The sequence below is a fragment of the Columba livia genome, chromosome 12 (genome assembly GCF_036013475.1).
Source record: "Columba livia isolate bColLiv1 breed racing homer chromosome 12, bColLiv1.pat.W.v2, whole genome shotgun sequence".
NCBI lineage: Eukaryota > Metazoa > Chordata > Aves > Columbiformes > Columbidae > Columba > Columba livia.
This window is the reverse complement of record NC_088613.1, coordinates 9,084,954-9,100,268: the sequence shown is the minus strand read 5'-3', so window position 1 is coordinate 9,100,268 and position 15,315 is coordinate 9,084,954. Positions and strand designations below refer to the sequence as shown.

Genomic DNA, 15,315 nt, shown 5'->3' with positions numbered 1-15,315 from the left:
TGTACCAGGGGAGGTTCGCATTGGATATTAGGAAAAAATTGTTCTCGGAAAGGGTTGTCAGACATTGGAACAAGCTGCCCAAGCCAGCGGTGGAGTCACCATCCCTGGAGGGGTTTAAAAGGCATTTAGACGAGGTTCTGAGGAACATGGTTAGTGCCAGAGTTAGGTGACAGTTGGGCTCCATGATCTTCAGGGTCTCTTCCAACCAAAGCGATTCTGCGATTCTATGATTCTATGTGGGTGAACTCTTCTCCTTTGTACCCGGCTGCTGTTGGCTTCACCCGACAGCGCCCGCTGCCCTGCGGCGGGGCCGGAGCCTCCCAGCCGCGGGGGGGAGCTGCGCTACCAGGAGCCGCCCCGTGTCTGGGGCGGGGCCCGCCCCGCAGAGCCACGCCCTCCAATGGGCGGGGCACCGCCGAGACCACGGATCTGTTTGCCATTGCCTCGTCCACGTGACCGCGGCGCAGGCGCCGATTGGCCGGCAGCGCGCAGGGCGGAGCGCAGCGCAGAGCGATGCTGGCGGCGGCGGGCGGCAGCTCCGGCCCCGGCGGGGCGGGCGGCTCCGGGCCGGGCCTCGACGGGGACTTCTTGTCGCGGTACCGGCTGGTGTCGGCCAAGCTGCGGCGGCGGTTCCTGCGGAAGCCGAACGTGGCGGAGGCGGCGGAGCAGTTCGCGGCGCTGGCGCGGGAGCTGCGCGCCCAGGAGAGCCTGCCCTACGCGGCCTGGTGCCAGCTGGCCGTGGCGCGCTGCGCCCAGAGCCTCTTCAACGGGCCCGCCGAGGCGGCCGCGCTGGCCGAGGCGGCGCGGCTGTTCCTGCGGCAGGAGCGGGACCTGCGGCAGCGCCTGGGGCTGCGCGGAGGCTTCGGCGAGCACGTGGCCGCGGCGCAGAGCTGCGGCGCCTTCGCCGCCCGCCTGCACCTGGAGCGGGGGCAGCCGGCGGTGGCGGCCGGGCTGTGCCTGGAGCTGGCGGCGGCGCTGCGCGACACGGGCCAGCCCGCCCGCGCCGCCGCGCCCCTGCAGCGGGCAGCCGAGCTGCTGGCGGCGGCGCGGCTGCCGCTGGAGGCGCTGCGCTGCCTGGCCGAGCGCGCCTCCTGCCTGCTGCTGGGCCGCGACTACGCCGGCGCGCTGGCGGCGCTGACGCGGGCGCAGGCGCTGGCCGGGGCCGGGCTGGGCGGCGCTGGAGGCGCCGGGGCCGCGGCCGGCGGCGCCTTCTTGGACGTGCTGGCGCGGTGCGAGGTGTCGCGGGTGCTCCTGCTGCTCCTGCTGCAGCCGCCGCCCGCCAAGCTGCTGCCCGAGCACGCCCGGACGCTGGAGCAGTACTGCTGGGAGCCGGCGGAGGGCGGCGCGGGGCCGGGGCCCGGGGGCGGCCCCGGTGCGGGCGGAGGGCTGCCGCCAGCGGCGAGCTACCTGCCGGCCGAGCTGTTCCTGCTGCTGCAGTCCGCCGTGCTGGCGTGCCAGGAGAAGGACGCGGAGGCGCTGAAGGCGCTGCAGGCCGAGCTCTGGCCGCTGCTCAGCGCCGAGCAGAACCACCTGCTGCATCTGGTGCTGCAGGAGATGGTCAGCCCTGCCGGGCAGGGGCTCTGACCGCCGCCGCCTGCACCGACGGGCCTCGCCGGGCTCCTGCGGGGCGGCAGGACCGGGCTGGGACTTGTTACCTGGAGCACTCTATGTACCAGTGCACCTGTCAGCTCCTTATTTATTTTTACTACATATTCTGTGACAGGCAAGCAATAATTGATGAGCGAATGTGTTCAGCTACTCATTTATCTTGTATCTTAGTAAACTACTCACGATACATTCAAAGTTGTCAAGCTTGAAAAATTCCTTCATGTTGTTGGCCCAGCCTAACTAGCTGAACATTATTGGGTATGTGCCGGTGTGTATGGTCAGGCTAGGTGGTGTCATGGTAAAACACATGGAGGGATGACAGCAGTTGTTAACCAGATTGAGAAAACAGGGGCAGTTCCAGGAAAACATAGGGCAGTAAAAAGGATATTGTGAGTTCTTGTCTCACATGGTGGAAGTTTTCTGAAGCAAAAGTCAAACAGGAGGTTGGGGAACAACCATAAACATACTGCCCATTCCAAAGACTGCAAATTGATTATGTTCATGTGCCTCCTGTGACTAGATTTAAGTCCCTGCTGGGAATTGTGGACCAAACCTCATGATGGGTAGAAGCTTTCCCCACCAGCAAAGCTGATGCTGCAAGAGTGGCTAAAGCACTTTTGCAGGAAATCATTCCCAGATACAGAATACCTGAAACCATAGAATCCAATAGGTGTTCTCATTTTTCAGCATTAATATATTTAAAAGTGTAGCAATACAGCAGCAACTACATATTCTATATCATCAGTCATCAGGACAGGTGGAAAAAATTAAAAGGATTCTCAAAAAGACAATTGCTCAAACTTATAAGCAGGTAGGTTTGACATGGCCTGAGGTTTGAAGAATAGTGACATAGGACATTAGAAGTAGCCCTTGTCAACCTCGAGGGTTGTCACCAGCGGAAGTGTTTAGCAGATGTTTAGCTGTACTGGGACCATTGTCCCTGCTAGGAACAGATTCTTAGATGGAGGTGAATGAGTTACCAGATATGTATTCAGTATACAAAAAAAGCATTGACAAGAAAATAGAGCACAAGCCAGATGGTTTCAGGCAGAACCAGCAGGACTGCGAGTATGTGACATCCAAGTATTGATAGAAGTCCACTCCGGCAAAACGAATTTGGGCTGTGAATGGCAGGTCTGCTGTGTTACTAATTTTGCTGTAAGGGTTGCAAAAAAGCACAACTGGATTCACCGTTCTCACCGTAACCGACGGCCGAGCCCCCAGCGCGCTGCTGCTGGCGGCCGAGGAAGGAACGGCCGCTTGTAGCCGCCTGTTCCTCCCGCAGCTCCCGGCCCGGGGCTCCGGCCGCTCTCGGCGAAGAGAAACGCACCGGCTGGGTCCGCCCGGTGTCTGGGAAGCGGGAGGGGGCGTGGGCTCCCGGTGGGCGGGGCCGGTCTTGGGCGTGTCCCCAGGGGCGGGGCGGGCGGAGACGCGGCCGCCGGTAGGGGGCAGCCGAGGCCCGCACCGCGCTGGGCGGGGAACGCTCGGGCGCGGCGCGGGGCTTGTCGGGAAGGGGCGGTCCTTCCGGTCCCTGCGCGGCGGCGGCGGCAGCACGCGGCGCGGCCATGGCGGACGGGGACGGTGCGAGCGGCGGAAACCGCGGGGAACGCGGCGCGGCCCGCCGGGCGTGGGGGGGCAGGCGGGAGGGGGCGTGGGGAGCACCGGCGGGGAGGCGCCCGACCGGCGGGGAGGCGCCCGCGCGGCGCTCGGGGCCGCCGTGGCGCCACGTGGGGCAGGGTCGGCGGCGGGCCCGGCCCGGGCCGGCGGGGTTCGGGTGCCCCGCTCCGGCGCGGTGCGGCCGGCAGGGCCTCGGCGGGATGCTTAGCGTGTCGCTCCCGCAGGTTCCTTTGTGAAGAAGCGGCGGAAGAAGGATAAGCGGGAGCTGCCCGATGAGGACGTAGCGGTGAGTGCGGGGCTGCCCGGGGCCGGGCTCGGGGCGCCCGTCATACCGTAAAATCGGTAAATTTAAAACCCCAAAACGTGGTTTTAGGAGGTTATTAAAGGAGGATTTCTTTATTCGGTACCGGGCCCTGACAGAGGGTGTTCCTCCATGTGTCTGCCGCCGGCCAGTTGGTCATACATGGTTTATATTGACAGAAAAATTATATATTCATTACTATTGTTGACAACCATTTACATATTCTACGCCTATTGTAACACAAGCTGAATGTTTAAACAATGCTAAGCAACATTCACATGTTTCTCAGTTACCTCTCAGTTACCTATTTTAAAACAATACATAGTAAATCTGTGTCAATTTTAAGAATAAGAGCTACCAAGTGCAAAGATTCTGTAGTTACGATGTCTGCTTATAGAAAGATTCTGTGGTTACTGGGTTGGTTAATCTTTAGAGGTTGCTACCTTGGTATTCTTCTGAACTATGAGTTCTATAACTCCTTAAAATACAGTGTAATAATTAGAAATGGTAGGGCGGTCCGTTGGGCACGGGGGCAGGGCGGGGGGTAGCAGTGCCGGGGATGCGGCCGCTCCGTGGGCAGAGGCCACGCTGCGTGTGGGGCAGCACAGCCGCCGTTTCATGGGCCGCGTGGCAGCGGGCGGGAGCGCGGGCTGCTGGGTTCCCTCATCTCATCCCGTGTAACCTCGTCCGCCCGCAGGACATCCAGCACACGGAGAAGTTTCTCATCAAGCCCGAGTCCCGGGTGGCCCAGTTGAACACGTCGCAGTGGCCCTTGCTGCTGAAGGTAGAGCCGTTACAGATACCCCCGGGGCCCAGCCCTGCGCCTCCTTCTCTCAGTGCAGGCCTGGGGAGGCTGCAGCTCCTTCTGTGTGTAACCCTGCTGCTAAGAAACCACACGTGTGACGCTCAGAGCGGGGGCAAGGCCTTTGCATGCAGAAATCTTGTTATAAAGTTTGTCTGGCAATATCACTTGCATGCGTGCTTTCTGAGTTTTCCATCTCTTGTAAAGACCCCACCAGATTTTTCTTGACCTATTAATTTTGGTCTGGCAGTGGTCTGTATAGAATTCTGAGTTGTTTGCGCTGAATTTCTGAGGCACACTGGGTTTATTCTGCATTGTAAAGGTTGGTAATCTCCTGTTTTCCCATCTCATTCAGTGCATGGTTTCTGTTTTTCTCTTCCTGAATAAAAATGGTGGTGGTTTTGTTGTCAGGTGGTTTTAATTTTGGAAGAGGCTCTTTCACTCAAATGTACAAATTGGATGTTGTGTAACTTGAAAGATGTATTGGGGCAAAGTAACACTGAAACTGGGGTGAGCTCAAGAACACTTACATCTTTTGCTTGGCTTTTCTAGAACTTTGACAAGTTAAATGTGATGACAGCACACTACACACCTCTTCCTTCTGGTGCTAATCCCCTGAAGAGAGAGATTTCTGACTATGTTAGGTGAGTGCAATAAGGGCCAGAGCGGCTTATTTTTCTTTCACAGTTAATATTTTCAAGTTTCTGTTCTGGATTCTCTGTGTACCTTCCCGCTAACCAGTAAATGCCTAAATAAGACCTGTGGATCACTTCCTTTAAAGTTTCTTTTGTTCTGGGGTTGTGACTGGTCTGTGGACAGCCATGGAAATACTTGAGGATTTTTTGGGGTCTAATGGAGAGTCCTTTGGCCTGCTAGACTTTGAGACTGCATGGAGTTTGTTCATAGCATTTGGTTTAAGTGCAGAGGAGTGACGAGCAGTCTGGGAAGAAAAGAATTCTTTGACTGTGGAATGTATCCCCTGCTGTGCACAGAGCAGCTCAACATGTGCTCTGAGAGCAGCTGTGAGGCTCAGCTTCATTTGCTGTATAGAAATACGTTTCTTTGCAGCCATAACAGATGTCAAAGTTTTCGTGCTCTTGCTGGGTTTGCCCTGATGCTTAGTTCCTACTCTCTGTTTTCCTGCTCTGTAGGTCTGGCTTTATTAACCTTGACAAGCCTTCCAATCCATCTTCCCACGAGGTGGTCGCGTGGATCCGACGCATCCTCCGGGTAGAGAAGACGGGACACAGTGGCACTCTGGATCCAAAGGTGACCGGGTGCCTCATTGTGTGCATTGAGAGGGCGACACGACTGGTCAAATCTCAGCAGAGTGCAGGTATGTTTGTTGCCTGGGACCATTTACGGTCTGTCACTGGGAGTCACTGTGGAGTTCTTTAGGAGACAAAATGGAGATTTCCAGGCTTTGAAGGGACTACCCTTGGTCTTTAGTGCCTTGAGCTTACAGATTACTTATCCTTCTCACTCTAAACCAGTGACAACACATCCATGCCCTCACAAGCGTTTTTTTTTTTAATTGCTTCTCTGGGGCTTGTGCTGTTTTAGGTCCATGAAACACTTCCGACAGGCTGAATTTATTTAACTAACTAAACTTACGGCCTCAGCCTCCACCAGTCCAGTGAAATAAAACTTGGTTATCGTTCCAATAAAATAAATCATAAGCTACATTTATTTTTTTCAGCAGCTCCATAATAAATGTCACTGTGGTGGTTGTGAAAATTTCCGGGCTCTGTGGGTGTGTGGCTGTGAAGCAGTGTGGACCTTGAGGTCAACATTAAATGCAAGTGGCCACTCCTGACTGCTCTTGTCGTTCTTTCAGGCAAAGAGTATGTGGGAATTGTTCGGCTGCACAATGCAATTGAAAGTGAGGCTCAGCTTGCCAGGGTAAGTCTGGGCATGTCTTAGCCACGCTGGCACTTTGCGTGCAAAGTGTCCAGCATCAGTGGGAGATGAGAGGGTAGGAGCAGAGCTCAGGTGCACTCTGTGTGTGAGGTGATGACGCAGTTTATCCATTCTCTGAGTGCAGTGGCACTGCCCCCCTGCAGCACTCTGATTCCTGTTCTAGGGTCTGGGTGTTGTGCAGCCTCCAGACACCCTGCAGTCTCCCAGTGTCCTGCTGGGGGCTGCTGTGGTGTGTGTGGGGCTGCCTGCAGGAGGGAAGTGGTGCCGGCAGGGTTGGAGTCCCTCTTTTTGGGGGCTCCATCCTCGCTGAGATGAGGGATGATGTCTGATCACATACTGCTACCTGATGAAAAAGCCCAGCTGTGCTCACTGGCAGCTGGTGTAGCATTTTGACTATATCACTGGTTCAGATTGGCTTTATTAAAGATGACATCATAAATTATGATGAACCTTGTGATTTCTCACTCATGGAAGTGGTCGTAGTTTCTGAAGTCTCCATGGTGCTCCTGCGTTAGGCCACAGGTGTGAGCTGTTATTTCTGCTTCTGCCCTCAGGCAATAGAAACTCTGACAGGCGCACTGTTTCAGCGACCACCCCTCATTGCTGCTGTCAAACGACAACTGAGAGTCAGAACCATCTATGAGAGCAAGCTGGTGGAGTATGATCCTGAAAGGAGATTAGGTAAAGCAGAGCTTTCCTGCCTTCATATTAAACTGACAAAATTTTCTGTGTAATGGGCAGATTCCTATTCTTGGCTGATGTCTTAGGACATAAATCCTCGCCATCATCAAGCAGTAACTGCTTCATGCATTACATTGGTGTGCTGAGAAGCAAATCAGACCTATTTTTTGTACTGCTATATCCTTCACTGAAGAGCCAAATGATGTCAATTAGATGGCATTAGCACTTGGTGCAAAGATGACCTTCATCTATCACCCCAGTCTGATGGTTCTCTGAAGGATTGGACATACAGCTTCTCTTGGAGGCAACTTCTAGATGTTCATTTCTAGATAAGTATTTAAATACTCTTCTTTCCTGCATTTCAGGTATCTTCTGGGTGAGCTGTGAAGCAGGCACATACATCCGAACACTCTGTGTTCACCTTGGTTTGCTGCTTGGTGTGGGGGGTCAGATGCAGGAGCTCCGCAGAGTGCGCTCAGGCATCCTGGGAGAGAAGGTAGTGGTAGCTCTAACTATAACCAGCAAATCTGAAATTGTCATAATTACAAGAGTTCTTTGGGGCTGCATTAGTTTGCCAGTGTCTGAAAACGTGGGAGCTCTTGCGATGAACAGTCTGTAACCAAAGTGTTGAGTTCAGTTCAGGGTGTTGTCCCTGTTCTGGTAATTAAGCTTTGGGACAGTGAGTGACTGGGAAGTGCACCATGGTAACTGGAAGTTTATTTCATGCTACTTGTGTTTCTCAGTCTACAAAGCATGCACGTGCCATGAGTTCGGGCGTGTGATCTGCTGCATAGCATTCTGACCGCTTGGTGTCAGGGCACAACGCAGGGAACATGCTTCATTGAAAAGAGCCTGGGAGATGTGGGCTTGTGTAACTTTGAACACCTGGACAGTCTGTCTTTTCATTTCGGTCATAGCTGAATCCTGCTGCTTGTCCAAACTCCAGAACCAGTTAATTTCCTTGCAAAGCAGGAGTATCAGAGTGCAAGTGCCTCCCTACCCATCTGTACTCTTACCACAGCTGTAATCACTGGCAGTCATTTCTGAATTCCAGGTGTTAGGTGCTTACAACTGCTTCAGGAGTTTATTCCATGTCACAGATTGAAGAGCTGGTTAATACAGACTTCTCACTAATTTTTGTCAAGGATTCCCAAGTGTTTGCTTTAACTTCAGTCCTATTTCACAGTTTCCTGTGGACAGACCTTATGTCCAAGTGCTGTGTGAGATTAGGAAGGTTGATGTCTGTGGCAGCACAAGTCAGGCTGACCTCAAGCTGTTGATGGAAAGTGTTCTTGCCTCTTTTAGGTTGCTGTTTTGATGCTTCCGAGTTAGGCGTCCGTTTTCTCCACTCACTTCAGCGCACTATTTTTTATTGGACGTTAGCTGATTTCTCCTGTGTGTCTGGAATTAGTGGCTGGTAGGAGAGTTTATAGGAGTTGTGTTTCTGCAGGACAACATGGTGACTATGCATGATGTACTGGATGCACAGTGGCAGTACGACAACAACAAGGATGACAGCTACCTGCGAAGAGTTATCCTGCCGTTGGAGAAACTGCTGACTTCCCACAAGCGAATAGTCATGAAAGACAGCGCGGTGAGTTCTGGGATAGTGCCAGTTGACAGCCAGGGACTGCCAAGTGTCCTCCTAACTTGGACAGTTAATTTAATAAATGGGGAATCAAGATGGACATGGTGTCCAGCACTGTCCTGATTGTAAGCTGTGTAGGACCTAGTGGCAGAGAAGCTGCTCTCCCTCATTTCAGGAGGATGCTGATGGTTTTGAGATCTGCCTCATGTCTTGTTTGCTGTGATAGGTGCTGTGCTTTACTTATTTTTTCCAAAGTCACCAGGTGTTATAGTAGACCGTAAGAAATAGATACATAGGGATATTATTGCTGAGACAGTAATGGGAAGCTAAAATAGTTATTACAGGCACTTGTTACCTTGTTTTTATTCCTTAAGAGTTTATAAGCTCTCCTGTTCCCTACACGTTCAGGTTAATGCCATTTGCTATGGAGCCAAGATCTTGCTGCCTGGTGTCCTGAGGTATGAAGATGGTATTGAGCTTAATCAGGAGATTGTTGTCATCACCACAAAAGGAGAAGCTATTTGCTTAGGTATGAAACTCCTAGTTCTTCTTATGCCCAGCTAACTGCAGAAATAACAGACTGTGTTCCAGTAAATACACAACAGTCCCCCCACACAGAAGGTTTAAATAGTACTTCCTGATGGGGACAGTGGGTAGTATGGCCTGAGGTGGCTGGTGTTGGGCAGGCTTTTAAATAGAGGTCATATCAGTCCTTGGCAAGGTGTGAAGAGTTCCTCAGCCTGCTTTCAGCTGCGTGATGCTCGGGTGCACTCTGTGTGAGGTGATGACGCAGTTTATCCATTCTCTGAGTGCAGTGGCACTGCCCCCCTGCAGCACTCCGATTCCTGTTCTAGGGTCTGGGTGTTGTGCAGCCTCCAGACACCCTGCAGTCTCCCAGTGTCCTGCTGGGGGCTGCTGTGGTGTGTGTGGGGCTGCCTGCAGGAGGGAAGTGGTGCCGGCAGGGTTGGAGCCCCGCTCTGGGGGGCTCTGTCCTCACTGAGATGCGGGATGATGTCTGATCACATGCTGCTACCTGGCACATCGCGCTTTTCAGATCAGTGTAAAAGCACTTCAGCAACTACCATCTTCTGTCAAGTGACTCCAAAGGGTGCTTTGTTCTAACCAGCGTCTTCAAAGACGCCGTGAAGATGGCATGTGCTGACATATTGTACGGATTGTCATGGTGCTCAAGTGATGCATGGCATCAAGCTCCGTCCAGACCTGTGGGACTGAGTGGCCTTGAAGGTCTAACACAGTCAAGCTGTTCCACTCTGTTGTTAGTACAGCCTGCAGTCTGGTCATCTTGGGAACCTGGCAAGAAAAACATAATTTATTGGTAGGATTAGCCTTCTCTAGTTTGGCTGTGTAAGGTTTTGGGAGCTGATGGAGCAGCAGCACTGCTGCTTTCTGTAGCAGCGTGGTTCCTTGAGCTGCCTGGAAGTGCTTCAGCTGCTGCTTGTGGAGTTCTTCTCCATCCAGTTGTGGCAATGGTGCTGCTCTGAGGAATGGTTGGTCTTACTGTGTTCACTGATCCGGAACTAGTCTTCTGGTGTAAGCCGGGGAGGCCTGTGGTTAATCCATCACTGACGCACTTGCTGCCTTTGAGCAGGGCAGCACTCTGAGATGTTAGTCCAGAACTTATCTTCAGTGAGGTTTCGGGGTGAAATGGCACTTGCAGGGGGTGCTGCTCCTCTTTGTGCTGACAGAAGAACAGGCTCAATGCAGCAGATTCCTGCTTGGCTGTCACAGTTCTTCTATTAAAGAGTTAATGAACTCTCTCTACTTCTGCAGCTATTGCCTTGATGACCACAGCAGTCATTTCTACCTGTGACCATGGCATTGTGGCAAAGATCAAGAGAGTGATCATGGAGAGAGACACATATCCCCGCAAATGGGGTCTCGGTCCCAAGGTGAGCGGTGTGGGGGTGCTGTCCGTGGGAACCCAGTGGTTGGGATGTGGGATTCTGGGCCTCTTGGACAGAGCTGTGCCCCTGTCTTCTCCAGGGCCTCACTGTAATTCCGCTGTGGTTTTCTGAAGCCACGATGGTGGTGCTTCCCAGTGCTGGATCTGTGCTGGTGGAAGCAAGGCTTTCCCTGGAAGGCTTTCCCTTCCAGCAGCTCTACCCGTGGCCCAGCTGGGGCTGCCACTGGTGGGCAAGCGTGGGCTCCAGGTCTGTACAGCACCAGCCCTCCCTCTGGTAACGAGCCAAATGATGTGAAGTGGTTGGCATTAGCACTCTGTGCAAAGATGACCTTCATCTATCACCCCATACTGATGGCTCTGCAAGGGTTGGGCAAGGAGCTGCTTTTCCTTCTAGTGCAACTGCAACAGTGCCAAAGTGCAAACTGTCTTGTGAGACACTGAATTGTCCTTGGAGGACAGGAGCAGTGTGAACACCCATTGTTGGGTTCCTGTCCTGTCTCAAGTGTGTGATAGTTATGGAAATCAGCAGGTCAGCAGTAATAGATTAACTGCAGCCAGACTGGTGTTTCACTGTGGCGAGTGATGCAGCTCAGACTTGAAGCTCAGTGTCAAGTTGCTGTGGCTTATTCCGTTCCTGTTGTTCAGGTGAATTGTAGGAAACTGGGGGGGATGCATGCACATCTATCTTGCAGCAAATGTGAGGTAATGCAGGCCAGGTCAGGCATCTCAGAGTCTTTAGCAAAGCCCTGTGTTTGCAGCTGCAGTGGTTCACCTGAAATGTGACAGGTAATTAAGCTGGAGAAACCCAATCAAAGATCTGAGTTTCATGATGTGCAGAGTCATCTTACTCTGCTGCTGTTACTTTCCACACAAATTAGCCCTTATTTACTGATGAAGATGCCTTCTGTCTGAGACTTTTAGGCTGCTGTGCAAGGGATGTTTTGTGCAATTTGTTAGAAGGTCCTTGGAGAAATGTTAAATCAATAATGCTGTAGTTGTTGGCTTGGTTTGTTCCTGGATTACCTCCTGTTAGGCTGAGTGGCTGAAGCCCTGGCCCCTGGAGCTGCAGTCTGACTTGCTGCATGTTGTTTGCAGGCCAGTCAAAAGAAGATGATGATCCAGAAGGGTCTGTTGGACAAGCATGGAAAGCCCAATGAGAAGACACCAGATTCCTGGAAGGAGGATTATGTGGATTACAGGTGGGTACAGGGTGTGTTGCTCCCACGTGGTGGGCAGAGCGGAGCCCCATGCAGCAAAGGCAGGGCTGGGTGCTGCCCTTTCTGCTCGGATTATGTTAAGCCTGGTCCAAGGCTGTTTGCTGTCCAGACCCATGGGGTGCAATGGCATTTCTTGCAGTCCCAGGGAATGTGCTGTTGGTGGGTAGCGCTGGAGGCAAAGGCCCTGAGCAGACAGTTATCCCTTTCTAGCCTGTTCTTGTGGTTTTAGAGGGAGTCAGTCTGCTAAATTAAATGGGGGGGCCTTGCTGTTGCCCAGCCCAGCCGGCCCTGGTGCAGGCTGCAGGTCTTCCCCACACCAGTCTCCCCACCCAGTGCCTGTCTCAGGTTACGGAGCCGTTGCAAGGGGAACAGGGCTTTGTACTTGTCCTGCTCAGCCTGGGGATCTTCTCTTGCAGGGATGCTTCCAAGAAAGAGGCAGCTGCCGTTCCCCGAGCTGTTTCAGAGACGGAGCGGGCTCCAAAAGTGAGTATTAGTTCTTTCTGGCTGTAAGGTTGGTTGGGCCCTGGTGAAGAATGGATACACACAGGTTCCTTTAGGCAATTGTTATCAGGTGCTGGATTGTGTGCTGCTTTGGTTGGTTGTTTTACAAGGGAAGATGTTTCATATTCTGGAAGCCTGGTGCCTGTGCCTAGTGTGTGTTGTGGTTGCATGGCCCATGAGGTGGCTGGAGGGTGACCTGTTCAGGGCCTGACCGCTGGATATTTGTCTCTATGATGATGTACTTTGCGTGTGAGTCCTGTTGCACAGTGGGAGAATGAGGAGCTCTGACCTGTAGTGTACCAGCTGCAGCATTCAAGGAAACACAGGCTGAGAGAGCTGGGCTCGTTCAGCCTGGAGAAGAGAAGCTCCAGGGAGACCTTATTGTGGCCTTTCAGTACTTAAAAGGAGCCGATAAGAAAGATGGGTCAGGCTGGACGGGGCTCTGAGCAACCTGAGCTGGTGAAGGTGTCCCTGTTCATGACAGGGGTTGGACTGGATGAGTTTTGAAGGAGACTACTGACTGTTGCAGAAATGTCCACGCAAGAGTTGCATTTGAAGTTCCCTAACTTGGGGCTTGTGCTGTGATGTAAGGATCTAAGTTGGGGCTTGTGCATGCCCTTGGCAAGGTGCAGCAGTGTTTCAAACTCTGGAGCACTGGGAGTACAGGAAACACTGAGAAAGACAGGGTGCAGTTCTGGCAGAAGCAAGTCCTATACAGTGTACGCGTGAGTCTGTAGCTCACTCTCCCGTTCAAAGTATTGTTAGCTGTGAAGTTTGAATGATTTAGGCAAAATAGTTGCAGTGGGCTTACAAACATCACTAGAGCTCCTTTGGAAGATGGTGTGTCTGATAACGTGTTCCCTTATCAGAGGAAGCGAGAGTCGGAGAGTGAAAGTGAGGAGGCTGTGACCCCACCATCCCCTGCCACTCCACCACCAGAGGAGCTGAGCAAAAAGGAAAAGAAAAAGAAGAAGAAAGAAAAGAAGGCCAGAGAGGCAGCAGAGAGTGGAGGAGAGCAAATAGAAGTGGTATGTAACGGGACTCTGCCGTGGTACTGTCCACATGTGGGAGAGATTGCTGTTTCTCCCTAATACCTCCAGGATAAACACACCAGCATCCTGCTGTGCACATCCTCCAAATGCCTGGCTCCCCACAGGCAGACGTGCATTTGGAAACTGAACTGGTTCAGGGGGTGGGAGACAGGGCAGGTGAGGCTTGTTGTGGTGGCTGTGCGTGCAGTCGGGCAGGGATGGTGTGAGCAGCCACCTGTACCCCAGGGCATTTGGTGGGTACATGTGGGTAACACCTCTGTGCTCTGGTGTCCTGTGACAGGCCCTGGTGACAAGACGGTGCCTGGCACGGTGGTGGCGTTCACTCGGTGTGGTGGTGAGGGAGGAGTGCGGTCATGGGGAGCCTGCGCGGCATCAGTTCTGGGGCTGTTCCTCCTGAAATGAGCAGTGTGGTGTTCCTTTTTCTCATTCCTTCCTGACCCCTCCAACCTCTTCACAGACCAGTGAGACCAGCACCAAGAAGAAGAAAAAGAAGAAACAAAAGGAGGTAGAAGAGAGCTCGGAGTAAGCGACTGGATCTGTCCACAGCAGGCGACCTCATCAGTAGGGAAGGAGGAGTCTGAGGCCTTGAGAGAAAGAGGACTGGCTGCATGGCAGAGGAGCGAGCAAGTTCCAAGTTCCTTTTCTGCTGTGTGTATGAGTGAGCAGGTGTGTTTGCCCAGGACACACCTTGCTCAGGTACCCCTCCTCATCCTGTTTTAAGGGTTGCCAAAGGAGCGGAGTGTCTGACTGCCCCTGCATCGGATTCTTCTCAAAAGCACCATAATGCCAGTAGAAGTGGTGTATCTTCAGGGAAGCTGTAGCTCCTGGCTCTTACTTGGTGTTTCTGTTTTAACCTTGAGAGGGAGGAATAACATTTCTCCCCGCTCCTGTCCTGCCTCTTTCTTCCTTTTCTTCCAAGGTTGGAGCTGTTATCTGACAGTTGCAGAATGTGGTGGTGGTTGGAGGACTGGCTTTGTCACAGCCCATCTGAATGGATTCAAGTGGGGACAGTCAAATTGGATATTTGAAGGCCGCTGGTTTGTTTTAACCTGGCCATATGTTTGGCTTGACCCTCAGATAGACAAGATCAAGTAGTCCACCCAGATATTCTTCAGTACTTTTTTAAAACTTAACATAAATGGATTAGAATGTTAAATTGCTGCTTTTTGCTTTTTAGTGTGTGGACCTGCTTGTTAGTTGTGAGCTGATCCCCAGCCCCAGTGACCTTGTCAGTGCGTACCTCTTGCTGGCTCTTTGCTATTTTCTACCCAGTTGTTGGAATGGAACTGCAGCACTTTGACTTGCCTTCCCTGGTTTTGATATCTCGTGTGCTCTGAAGGCTAGAAGCAGGGTTGCTGCTGGGTGGCAAAAGCGAATTGACCAGAAGGCGGCTGCCCTGTTTGCTTTTCTGAAGGGCTGTAGGGACTGGAGTCCTCAGGAGGAAAAGCTGGGCCAGAGGCAGCTCTGCAAGGGTCAGTGGGTGTGGGGAGAAAGACTTGACCTAATTTCCTTATCTGGGGTGGCCCACTGCAGGCAGGAGATCTCTCCTCTGTCACAGGGGTAGTGCTGAGCCAGGACTTAAGCTCTTTTCATTGGGGAAGACTCCAGGCTGCTTTGTTCGGAGCTTCATCCCTGCATAGATTCTCTAACATTTGTCTTAGCCTCATGCATTGCTCATTGTAAACGTCTGACTTTTCTACCTTCCAATGCGAGAGATACATGCAGGCAGTGGGGCCAACTGCTGGTGGCTGTCAGAACCTGAGCAGAAAAAGAGTCCATTTTTATTTACTCTTTTTTACATAAAAATAAAAGCCCTATTTTTGAACGGGTGATTTTCTTGCTCATCCAGCTCCTCTAAGAGTTCAGTGGTCTGTTCGTGGGGAGGGGAGGCAAATTAACATGTGCGTGCTGCAGCTGAGCAGGAAATTGGCTGCCCCTTCTGCCCAGCCTTTGCTGGTTTCAAGGTAGGATCCCTGCAGGCTGGTCCCTCCCCAGTGGCTTTTGACCAGAACAACATTGGCTGGCAGAGCCACGCCAGCCTCCTGAAGACGCTGCTGCTGCAGAGAAGTTATGTTGACATGGACCATTGCTAGAGGAGCCTTTG

At 52.6% G+C, this 15,315-nt stretch overlaps 2 protein-coding genes and 6 non-coding genes across 8 annotated transcripts; all 8 read left to right on the top strand.

Moving 5' to 3' along the window:
- Window positions 1–459: 459 nt before the first annotated feature.
- F8A1 (coagulation factor VIII associated 1) lies at window positions 460–1,803 on the top strand. The gene has a single exon (XM_065077771.1). The coding sequence runs from the start codon at window positions 514–516 to the stop codon at window positions 1,582–1,584; it is 1,071 nt and encodes a 356-aa protein (XP_064933843.1). The 5' UTR covers window positions 460–513; the 3' UTR covers window positions 1,585–1,803.
- Window positions 1,804–3,074: 1,271 nt separating this feature from the next.
- On the top strand, window positions 3,075–15,036 carry DKC1 (dyskerin pseudouridine synthase 1). The gene is made up of 15 exons (XM_065077767.1): window positions 3,075–3,189; window positions 3,450–3,511; window positions 4,224–4,310; window positions 4,881–4,972; window positions 5,480–5,664; window positions 6,166–6,230; window positions 6,803–6,929; window positions 7,295–7,425; window positions 8,380–8,523; window positions 8,926–9,046; window positions 10,309–10,427; window positions 11,537–11,640; window positions 12,075–12,141; window positions 13,029–13,187; window positions 13,669–15,036. Exons 1-15 carry the CDS (start codon window positions 3,174–3,176, stop codon window positions 13,735–13,737), a joined length of 1,548 nt encoding a protein of 515 aa, XP_064933839.1. The 5' UTR covers window positions 3,075–3,173; the 3' UTR covers window positions 13,738–15,036.
- Window positions 6,334–6,581, top strand: LOC135575298 (small nucleolar RNA SNORD17). The gene has a single exon (XR_010465785.1). It is a non-coding gene; the product is annotated as a small nucleolar RNA SNORD17 (small nucleolar RNA).
- On the top strand, window positions 7,124–7,199 carry LOC135575301 (small nucleolar RNA SNORD83). Its single transcript, XR_010465788.1, has one exon. It is a non-coding gene; the product is annotated as a small nucleolar RNA SNORD83 (small nucleolar RNA).
- LOC135575304 (small nucleolar RNA SNORA36 family) lies at window positions 7,547–7,681 on the top strand. The gene has a single exon (XR_010465791.1). It is a non-coding gene; the product is annotated as a small nucleolar RNA SNORA36 family (small nucleolar RNA).
- On the top strand, window positions 9,294–9,540 carry LOC135575299 (small nucleolar RNA SNORD17). Its single transcript, XR_010465786.1, has one exon. It is a non-coding gene; the product is annotated as a small nucleolar RNA SNORD17 (small nucleolar RNA).
- LOC135575296 (small nucleolar RNA SNORD83) lies at window positions 10,723–10,798 on the top strand. Its single transcript, XR_010465783.1, has one exon. It is a non-coding gene; the product is annotated as a small nucleolar RNA SNORD83 (small nucleolar RNA).
- Window positions 11,845–11,977, top strand: LOC135575297 (small nucleolar RNA SNORA56). The gene has a single exon (XR_010465784.1). It is a non-coding gene; the product is annotated as a small nucleolar RNA SNORA56 (small nucleolar RNA).
- Window positions 15,037–15,315: the final 279 nt, after the last annotated feature.

Bases quoted from the DNA above. Each gene is read 5' to 3' on its own strand.
- F8A1 (XM_065077771.1), top strand. From the start codon at position 514: ATGCTGGCGGCGGCGGGCGGCAGCTCCGGCCCCGGCGGGGCGGGCGGC.
- DKC1 (XM_065077767.1), top strand. The intron at 3,512-4,223 runs GTGAGTGCGGGG...GTCCGCCCGCAG, and splicing joins TGCCCGATGAGGACGTAGCG to GACATCCAGCACACGGAGAA. The intron at 10,428-11,536 runs GTGAGCGGTGTG...TGTTGTTTGCAG, and splicing joins AATGGGGTCTCGGTCCCAAG to GCCAGTCAAAAGAAGATGAT.